General features: G+C 41.3%; 1 protein-coding gene across 1 annotated transcript in view; it reads right to left on the bottom strand.

Annotated features, from left to right (window-relative positions):
* Positions 1–10,268, bottom strand: part of PPEF1 (protein phosphatase, EF-hand calcium binding domain 1) — a gene marked incomplete at its 5' end in the record, with an annotated part of 10,529 nt that extends 261 nt beyond the window's left edge. Inside the window, 9 exons of the mRNA XM_009075735.1 lie at positions 400–484; positions 1,278–1,441; positions 2,416–2,522; positions 3,171–3,313; positions 3,940–4,125; positions 5,523–5,723; positions 7,879–8,028; positions 8,470–8,506; positions 10,102–10,268. Of these exons, the coding sequence (XP_009073983.1) occupies positions 400–484; positions 1,278–1,441; positions 2,416–2,522; positions 3,171–3,313; positions 3,940–4,125; positions 5,523–5,723; positions 7,879–8,028; positions 8,470–8,506; positions 10,102–10,268 (1,240 nt within the window). The remainder of the gene's footprint in view (positions 1–399; positions 485–1,277; positions 1,442–2,415; positions 2,523–3,170; positions 3,314–3,939; positions 4,126–5,522; positions 5,724–7,878; positions 8,029–8,469; positions 8,507–10,101) is intronic.
* Positions 10,269–10,727: the final 459 nt, after the last annotated feature.

Below are 10,727 nucleotides of genomic sequence, written 5' to 3'. Positions count from 1 at the left end.
CTTTCACTGCAAGAAAGTTACCTGCCTGTCATGGCTTTGGTGTGTTTTGTGATTTCAGGACTGAAGTACATTTTTAGTTTAAGTAATGGTTGAATGCTTTTGATAGCAGAATTGAAAAAGCAGTAAATGCTGAGAGTGAGAGGAAGGGAGAAAAAGCCCCCAAAAGAGTGAAGCCAGTACTGGAGATGAGAAAAAATTCTCACATACCCCAAGTTAGGCTCTGTGCACTGTCCCTTATATGGTTGCAGCCTGACTGCTTAACTTAGTCTTCACTAAACTGGAAAAATTACATCACCTCTGGTTCTTCTATATTTAGAAGCCTTAAGGAGGAACACAGTGGGGAAAAGATAACTAATACAGGCTTCCTAGAGCTGGTACAGTGAAGTTACCTAGACTTACCTGAGTGATCCTTGTCAATGATGTTAAAGATGATCTCTAGATCCTTTCTGTATCTGCACAGTGTTTCTGCCAAAGCTGGCTGAGCCTGGTTTTGAAATCACATACAGGAAGCCATTCAGAGTTTGGTTTGAGTTAGTTTAACCAACAGAATATGTACTATCCCATTCCATTTTCCCAGTTTAACTTGTCAAATATATTTTAAAAAAAAATAAAAATCCTTATGCTTGAGTTCCCTGGAGTTACACATTGTGTCTTGCCCTAAGTAGATAAAGCAGGGCAAGGGAGTAAGGAGCCCTTCGCACCTCCTACCTTCAACAATTATATCTATTGGAAATAGATAATCTAGGGAAGATGGTGCAGGCCATGCACTCACACAAAGCTTTCACTGTATGTATGTAAATAGCTCCTGCAGTTTAGAAAAATGGTGATAGCTAAGTACCAAAGCACTGTGCAGCCCCTTGGTAACAACTGGGCTCTGTAAAAGACACCTCAGCTCATCTAAAAGTCCCTCCCATAGGATCCTGAATTGGCTCTGGAGCATGTTTAAAAAACCCATTTCAAAGAGTGGGGGTTGAGTGCTCTGGGCAGGATTCGTTGCATCTCCTCAGCTATGTTATCTAAACACCCCTGAGAGTCAACGGAAAGTAAGAAGCAGTTCTAGCATGTGATTCATCCAACCTATTTTAAGCATCTACCTTAGCAGGGAATGATGATTTGTACCCTAGCAGTGCTCATTTTCCTCCAGTGACTATAAAAGGAAGCTCGGCAACTAGTTCAGATGTAGATGTCTACCTGATTGGCCAAACCACTGTCTTGTGCTTCAAGCTGCAGCAAAAGCTGTTCCTCCCAGATTTGCAAGGAGGTCTTTTCCTCCTTACCTCTTTTATAGGTTGACCCATTTTCAAATCATAAAAACATGACATATAGTCAACTTCTCCATCTGGGTTCATCTGTGCTAACTGAGACCGCAGCATCCTCCAGGGCAGCTCCAGCTGTAGGACAGACTCCATTGCTGCAGCCCAGTCATTGACAGAAATCCTGCCTGCCAGAAGGGGTCAGGTCATGGTTACAAGCAGTACATGACACAGCACACATCAGTCACCAGCACACCTTAACAACTGTTCTTAAGAATGGCTGCAAAACATGAGTATTTTCTCTCAACCCTGGGATAAAAGCCCTCGTAACAATGAGCAGTGGGGTTGGACTAGATGTTTCCACAGGTCCCTTCCAACCTCAACAACCTTGTCATGCTATTATGATGGCCAGCATGTTTTAACACCTTTGGAGAAAAACAGATTATGCCATGAAGAGTACTTCAGATTTCAGCTGAGCTGCAATTAAGAGTGACATGTGGCTGAAAACCCAACAAGACAGAAGTATGTTCAGCTGTTCAGTGGCCAAAAAAACCCAGTACCATCACGTTACTGAGTGCCCTTGTAGGGGCACAGGCAAGTGAGAAGCCATCAAAAAGAAAAGTTGTATTTGTGGTAAAAATCAACTTCTTGCTCCTATATAAAGGGTTCATTTATTAAATTACCACTGACTTTTCTTCAGCTGATGGTTGTGTGTGTCTGCTAGAGGCATAGGCAGGCAGCTCTTCTCAGATACCTCCCAGATTCAGGAGAGACCCGTTCCCCCTCACCTGAAACCCCAGTTCCCTGTCTGACACCTGAACACACTCCTAAGTGAAGCTGGTGACCACTGAGCTTCTGGAACTGGATTTGCCTGGCCATACTCTCTGCCCAACAGCAAATACCATTTCTTTATTTACCCAGGTCTTTCAAGTTCTTCCTACTTAAACCTTCCTCCTCTCAAGCTGTTTTCTGGGGCTAAGCACTTGCCAGCACCTATCCTGCTCTGTGGTCAGGAAGAACAAGGTCAACCAGCCCCTGCTGCCCTCCAGCCTTACAGGGCAGGCAGGCTGGACCCCTCTCCATGGCATCTGTCCCCTGTGACCCACACACATATGGAAGCTGTTTTCCCCATGGTAGCAGCTGGACAGAGAGGGGGTGGTACCTGTGCCATTGATGTCATATTGTGCAAAAGCACTAGTGAGTTCAGACCTGTGAGCATAAATCTTCTCTCGTAAGGACTTCAAGGCAGATGATTCAATTGTACCCACCCTAGAAGGAAAAAAAATCAGATTACTAAAGGACATAAATCGTTTAGCATTTTATGCTTTTCAACACTCAAATTCGTACATCCTTTAATATGTACTATATTTAGGGTCTATTACATTTAAGTAGGATGACCCAAAACATACTAGAACACTGGAGGGGAGAAGACAACACTCAGGAAAAAACTCCCAAACCAAACCAAAAAATGCTCCACAAGAATGATCTGAGTTTATGAAATAATTGAGTTTATGCAGGTAATTCTAAGCTGCTTTCCTTTAGAAAATCTGACCACAGTACTAGGCATGGCAAAGCTGTCATGATAAAGTTTTTGTACGCAATTCGTAACAGGATTTGTTCAGATTAACACTCTAGTCTTAAAGCAGACATATAGGTACAGGTCCTTTACGAGTCCCTGACAATTGTCTGTTCTAACTGCTATACACGTCTAATTACCTTTGGGAGTTTCTCAGAAAACCAGGTTAGGGCACTTAGAACATGTTCTGTTTACTGTAGTAATTTTTAAATTGTAATATAGACGACCAAGGAAAATCAAGGAAAATAGATGCCTATTCAGTTCAATAAAGCTCTAGATTTGTGGCAGGTACTCAGATGCTAAGTGAGTACACACTCACTGCATGCAACACACAGCTTTACCTCTCCCGAAGGTTCTGCCTGCGTGTGTACTTGCTGACTTGATACTGTACAAACCGAGGAATCAGTTCAGGATTCAGTTTGATGTATGCTCCCCTGTTGCTCCCCTCTTCGTAATAGTTAGAGGCAGAAAATATGGTGATAACCTGACCACAGGAAACAAAGAAACCAGATTGGCTAGAACAATTCTTGACACTGATTTCTGAAACTGATTTTAGAAAAAAATGCAGGTTACAGAATTAAGTGTCTAGATATAAAAGTATGTCATTCACCAAATTGCTCTTGCCTTTTGAGTTAAGAGCTCTGGGCCTGTATTTTTGCCCTGTCATAGGAAGACTTCAGTTCAGAGGGCAGTGAGATATAACATGCTGTTTAACAGAAACCTCTTTCTAAGACAGACCTGGTTTTCAGGATTCTTGCTGGCCTCCCAATTCAGCATGTCAGAAAGCAGGGCTAGAAGAGAAATTATCAAGTTAAAAGGCTTCTAGAGCCTTAGAGCATCTCTTGCACTGTATTTACACACAACTCTTCTCAGGGATTTTGTTGTCCATTTGTTTCATGTGAGTAATAAGTTGGTCCCCACTCCCTGATGCTGTAAAGAGTTATGTTAGTCAGAACTCCGTAATTTGTTATAACATCTATCTAGCACAAAGTTCCCCCAACCCCAATTTACAGAAGTCACTCTAGTTTAATTTTTAATTAATTTTGCAGACAAATCTACTGTGCCTGTGAAATTCACTGGAGAATTCTACATTACATGGAAACATCTTACCTTCCCATCATGACTGATCTCATAGCCTTCTGGCTTAAATTCATGAGACCTGATGAGCATCTTCAGATTATACCTTTTAAACAGCTTGGCAGTGACATCAGGACCAAAGTAACAGCCTCCTCCTCGACACTTGTTTGGTGTACAGCCATTTTGGCTTCTTGGATCACTCCAGAGAATGTCAAGGATCTATAAATAGCAGACTCAAGCAAGTGAGGACTGATAGTAGGTGAAGACTGAGGCTATGACTGTCTAAAGTACTGGCCATGGCAAAACTCCCACAATACAGGGAGAAACCACACCTAAGCTAACATGTAGGTCTTGTGTTTTCTTCCTTCCCTTCAGAAGGACATTTTTGGGGGTTGAAACTTCTGTTCTGCTTTTCCTAAAAAACATAATATAGATTTTCATGAACTTTTTTTTCAGATGAAATAGCATATCAGCAATGTACCTCCTTTCACAGCTGAGGTTTCCAGGCTTGGGCAGGTGCGTCAGGAACAGTACCTCAGCTATTTCAAAGAGAGCAAAAGCTGCCTTCTTCTCATGTAGGTAGGAGAGGCATTTCCTATTTCCCAGCACAGACTTGATAACTGCATGGGTTAGTGGTTTTATCTAAACTAAGCTTGGGAGTACCTGCTCTAAACATGACAAGAGTTGCCTCTGGCTTTATTGTCTTCAGTTATCTCATGTTCATAGGTTGGACTCAATGATCTCTGAGGTCTTTTCCAACCTAATTGATTCTGTGTTTCAAAACAGGATTGTACATATTAGCATTTTAACAGGGTCTGGCCATGAAGATGAATTATAGTGGTTTAATTCTAGTCAGTAGCAAATATTAGTCAAAATGTGTTTGTTTAAACCTCATTGGGCAAGGTTTGTGCTAACACATTCCACTTCATGCTTGTGAGCATGTCTCAGTGGATACTTGATTAGCTGAGGGAGTGTAAGATTTTGGGGGGGTGGGAGGTTGCTTGTGCCCATTATGTTAGTTTGTAGGTCAGATAGATCACATTTTCTGAGACAGATTTGCTGTGCAAATTAAGTTTTCCAAATTGCCACAATTTATTAATTAACAGTATCACAAAAGCTCCATATTGGCTCTAATATTCAAGAGGAAATGAACAGCCAGAGGATAAGAACTTCCCACTCTTGAGTAATCAGCCTGTAGGTCTCAGGAGTTGGGTGTTTTTTATAACTGTGTCAGCATTCAGCTGCCAAAAACACAGCCAAAAAAGGGTGCTTGCTCTCACCAGCAATTGCAAAGTCTGACCTGTTTAAACTGACAACCACGTATGCACCAACAGATCCAGCCACATGAGGGCATGGAAACACATTTCATACTGAGCAGTTCCTCCTCCTAACAGTTACAAAAACACTGGGTAAATTGTACTTTTAAGGTTTAAAATCACAAGCTTTATTACCAGGTCCTCAAAAAACATGCAAAAAACTCACAGCTGTCTAGTGTACTCCTTAGAATGACTGGTTTCTTATTAAGAGACAGTTAGTTCCCTCAGACCCAGACACACTGCCTGAACAGAACACCTGCTGGGTTTGTGCGAGAGGGGTTTGGTATCACTTTCACCTACTTGTTTCCATTCCTTCGGGGTGGGGTCTGGAGGCAAATTTGAGCCTGAAGGTTCAGTGGAGCCTGATGTAGAGATGTGTTGTGTCTTCCCTGCAACATGCTGTTTGGCAATGTGTTTACTGGGTTTGCTTGTGGAAATTTTCTCCTTCGTTTGGTCCTGTCTGTCTGCCACTGACTTTGGTGGCCGCATCAAAGATTTCAGCTTTAAAAAAAAAAAAAGTAAAAATTGAGTTACCAGAACATAAAATTGATACAGAGATGCTGGCTGAAAGGCACATCAGTTCCTGTTTCCCATACTCAGGAAAACTCATGAGAGTTCAACTGAATGTTGAACTCTTATAATGTCCTGAACTCACAGGTTTGGAGGAAGCTGCAGGGGTTTGGCACTTGCAGAAATTTTGCCTTATACCTAATCAGTGACCAGCCTCGTCAGAGCTGCTCTCATACTCTCATGCAGACATCAGACTCATTCCAATCACAATCAATCTTAAGGTCTCATTATACTGCAAGTTTGGGCCTGGGCTCAGGCATGACATCTTAGTGCCCAAATTCACTGGTAACTGAACATAGCCATGCATACTGTACTGAAGCTGAAACTGCATTCACTACTGTTCTGACACAGTAGCATGCTGTTAGGTCAATTTGGCTAAAATAAATGGAATGTCAGGAAGATAACAGTGAAATCAATGAAGTATGACATCAGATCTTTTATTGTTAAATCAGCCTCCTCCAACATGCATGGGCTTTTGCTGTCTAGGAGTAGTGTGCTGTGGCTCCATGAATGACCATTAACACAGACTTCTCCAGGGAGTGTCTCCTCATTTGAAGTGTTCTCATACTAGCTTATTTACAGAACACAACAAAACAAAGCAACAACAAACCACACACACTCCACAGCCTCCACAGCCTCTCCCGCCCCCCCTCCAAATTTTATTCTTTATGAAAGAAAAGGACTGATTGGAGAAAAAATGCCAAACACTGGGTTATTCCCCAGTGCACTGACTGGCATTTGAGACCTGTCAGCTGCCAGCTGCATGAATTAAAATACATCACTTGGCCTTGAGTAATCCTGCCCTGGGTTGTGGCCCACACATGTCTCATTAGCAACGCTCTCCTACGGCAGCAGCTTTGACCTGTTAATCCTGCATTTCACAGATACTGCATGAGAAACACGTGGAGCCCAGCCTTGGTGACAGCGTGGGCACAACTCAGATCACAGTCCAGACACCTACATCTGTAGTTAGACACCTAGTTTTAGTGTACAGTGGTACAACCAATTGAGCCCAGACTCTAATGATCAGAAGTATTCATTGCCCTTTTCCACATCTTTGAAAAAGAGAGACACATCTGACTGTCCTGTAAAGCTTTTGTTTCTGCATTAGAAAACATGAGGATGACAGAAATAGATCTATATTCCACAGACATTAATGACAGAGTACACTAAGTTGCTTAAACATAGGTCTCCTATGCCATCTGAGATGCTCTACCATGTCTGTGAATTAGTGTGAGGTGGGCAGATACAAATCTGACCTAAAGGGCACTGGTGGAGACCTACAAAGAAGACTCTCTTCAGATGCAGGCAAAAGCCAAGGGGGACATCCCTAGCCTATGGGATGTGTCCATGAACAGCACTGGAGACCTATGCCTAAGCAAGGACGAGACCTGGATCTCCATTGATTATAAGGAGCCTCAGCACTCTGATCACAAGCAGACATCTTGATTTAGTTGCCCAAATCAAGACCAAATTCCACACCATTTTCAACTGATTTGAAAGAACTGTCTTTACTCGTAATTTCAGAAAAGAACATGAACATTTCTGTCTTCTAAATCCCTGAAGATCAGTAGTTTCTGTTTTCTCAAGGCCAGGTCTTGAAGTTGGATTCCTCTAGAAAGGCTCTCCCACATGTACAATACTCAGCTGCTACCAAGGGAGCACCTCACAGGTGGAGAATTTCCTCCACATAACAGATGGCAGAAGCACAGCTCTGGGACAAAAGGCAGTGCTAGAAATATGTGGCTAGATGATTTATAAAGTGTTTAGAAATGCCTGAGAATCAGGCATTTTTCTTTCATACTTTCTGGCTAATGTGTCACCACAGCAGGACAGAGGTGTCTAAAGTGTTTGTAGCTATTTTAAAGTCAAAAGACCCATGTTATTTTTTGGCAGCCAAACAATTGGTTCCCAACACCTACTGAAACTTTCTTTCCTAAACATTGATTTTGAAGAAAAATAGGACTCTTTTTTTTTTCCTTACATGCCTTATACAGCAGCCATTTCCTTTCCTAACACAAACAACTTGATCCTAGCATTTGTACTGCAAACATTTTTAAAGAAAAAAAATAATATGATCTCTTACCTTATTTCTCTCAAGAGCATTCAGGAAATCCAAGTCTGTGGTGTCTGAAATCCCTCCATGCAGGATAAGAACTTTGCTATCAATTATAGTGGCAAGGGGAAGCCAGCTAAAGACATCTCGCAGAAGGCACAAAATCTGTTTCCAATGGTCCTGTAAAATGTACTCATATTAGATCCTATTTCTGGAAGATTCTGTTGCTTCTAAGTTCAAAATTTTGCTGAAGCATCTGCTACAGTCTGTATGAACAGTTTGGTCCAGGTGACATCCTGAACTGCAACACTAACATGTTCTGACATTTACTTAGGACCATTTGATTGTAACATTTAGTTTTCCTTTTACATTCACGTCTCTTTGTGTTGTTGAGTGGCCTTACAGATGTTATTTACTTCATCTCATAGATCTCTGAGCATAAAAGGCTACCACTTAAAACTGTTCGGTCAGTTATTCCACTGATAAGCCAAAACAATTTCAACTATATCACCAAAGTAATGCACCTAAATAAATTGGTTGGAAGTTTCCTTGTGTACACAGGTTTCATTTTGCATGTGCAAGACTACAAAGAAAATACAGGGGGAGGAGGAGGAATCTTACCTTGTACTTCTTTGAAACTTCTTTTGTGAAGCCATACCTGAAAACAGGACAGCATCATGAACTGATTTTCAGTAAGCCCCTTCTGCATGGTTTCCTGCACTATAGTGTTTGCCAGGAGTTTTCTAGCCCCCTTTTGCTCCTTCCATTCCATCTCACCTCACCTGAAATGTGCTTTCCTCCACTCTGTCTCAAGAACTGTCTTAAACTAATTTCTTGTACATAGCAGAGGTCAGGAACAGAATCCAGCCCAATAACTGTTAAGTGGCCTTTTAGCCAACTTTACATTTTAGATACAAGAGAGAAATTTCAGGGGAACCTAACTGATGAGGGGGAAGAATTCCCACAAAACCTCCACAGAGTTTTTGTCCTAAATATCATATCATCATAGAATCAGAGAATAGTTTGGGTTGGAAGGGACATTAGATATAATCTGTTTCCAATCCTTCCACCAACAGCAGGGACATCTTTCACTAAACCAGGCTGCTCATCCAACCTGGCCCAAAACATGTAACTCTCTTAGGCAATGTCATCTATCATGTCTTTTCCCCCACAAGGGACAAGGATTTTGATACCTCATTCTTTTAACAGCAAGATATCCTTGATCAAGGGGCATTTTTCACAACACTCAGCTTTCAAATTTACCTATGTGCACCACTGCTAATCAAAATGCCAGCAAAGAACCATACACAGGAATGCATCTGTGCACTCCATACCACCATAGGCTTAGTTAATATTTTATACTATTTTGGGTGGGAATTTTCCCACCTTATAGATTAAGTAACTGATCGTGGTTCAAGTTTGTTGTTTGTTTTTTTGAGAGGTTTTTTAATAAATGCTGAAAATGTAAGTATCATGAGAAACTGATTCTCTTACATGGATCATTAATAGGACTAACACGGGCCTCTAACCCAGGTCTGTGCCTGTGTTAAAACAGCAATATATTCTGTGTGCAGGCAATCAAATGATAGGAGTACAACATGTTACTCACCAGTCAGGCACTCAAGACTTACTGGAGTGGCTTAGAATTGTAGGAACTAGGACTGAGGTGTTCTCACATCTGTGAGATGATTTTGTCTACAAGTCACACTTTCACTACAGCCAGACCCACTGGCTGTGCTCAATCCCTTGGCAGTGCTGTACAGCTGAGTACAAATGTCTGTATTAGGAACCAGGGTGGTCACAGCTGTTTCTGTAATGGGGCAGACTAACACCTCCCAACTAAAGAACCTTCACTCAGTAGAAATGAGGATATTTACCTGCCCCATATGTTTGAGAACTTGAGTCTGAAGTTAACAGAAATACCAGCTTTAACTCAATATATGCTTAAACTAAAATAACATCCTCCCATCTGTCCTTCTCCCCGTTTTGATACTGTGGAATCTGCACTAAGCCCCTCAACTTCAATGGATTGTGATTAGGTCAGAGACAAGATAAGACTCCCATTCAAATATCTGTGTGGAATGGGGATGTTTCTTCTACCCCTCACACATCCTGAAGACACAAAGCTACACCTGAACACCTAGTGAAACATTATTTCTATTTTAGAGTGCCACAGTGGCTAAAGTAGCATTCAAAGGCTCCAACATTTCTAGTGAGAGGCCAGATACTACCCACCCTGGCCCTAAAATCTACCTCAGGTTCATGATGTAGTCTTCATGGTTTCCTCTATTCAAGTGTAAATCATTGGGGTAGATAAGAAGAAATGCAAATAGGATTATAAGTATTTCCATAGAATTTTTCCCTCTGTCAACAAAATCGCCATTAAAGACATAACGGTTTTGTTCTGAAGGCAGACCATTCTGCAGAGAGAAACAAGAAAAGGACATTTAGAGATGCTGCTATGCTACTGTAATAAAGGAAATGGCATTTAAATGAGATCATATTGCTAGAAAATCTGAAAAAAACCCTGCATAATAAAGAGATCTAAAATGCAGCATTTCTTTATTGCCACTGCTTAGAATAAAACCTCCATATCAGACAACCTGTATGAGCCATCAGTGAAGAGATGACCTCTTGAGCAGTTCTTAAGATGTCATCTCTAATCCTTTCCTCTACCTATTAAATTAAATTCGAAGGGACCAGAAGAAACATCAGTCTTCTAATAAAATCTACTTTTCTGTTAATGTAACTGTTGCCAGGAAATTATGCACTTGCAAACAGAAGGGAGTCATTCACTTTGAATTGAAGACAGGAAATCCATGAAAAATGATCTTCTGACAAGAGTATGGAAGTCCTTATGTTTCCTTACCTTACATATA

The sequence above is a fragment of the Acanthisitta chloris genome, unplaced genomic scaffold, assembly GCF_000695815.1.
Source record: "Acanthisitta chloris isolate BGI_N310 unplaced genomic scaffold, ASM69581v1 scaffold12175, whole genome shotgun sequence".
In the NCBI taxonomy this organism is placed as follows: Eukaryota; Metazoa; Chordata; class Aves; order Passeriformes; family Acanthisittidae; genus Acanthisitta; species Acanthisitta chloris.
This window is presented reverse-complemented; position numbering and strand designations above follow the sequence as displayed.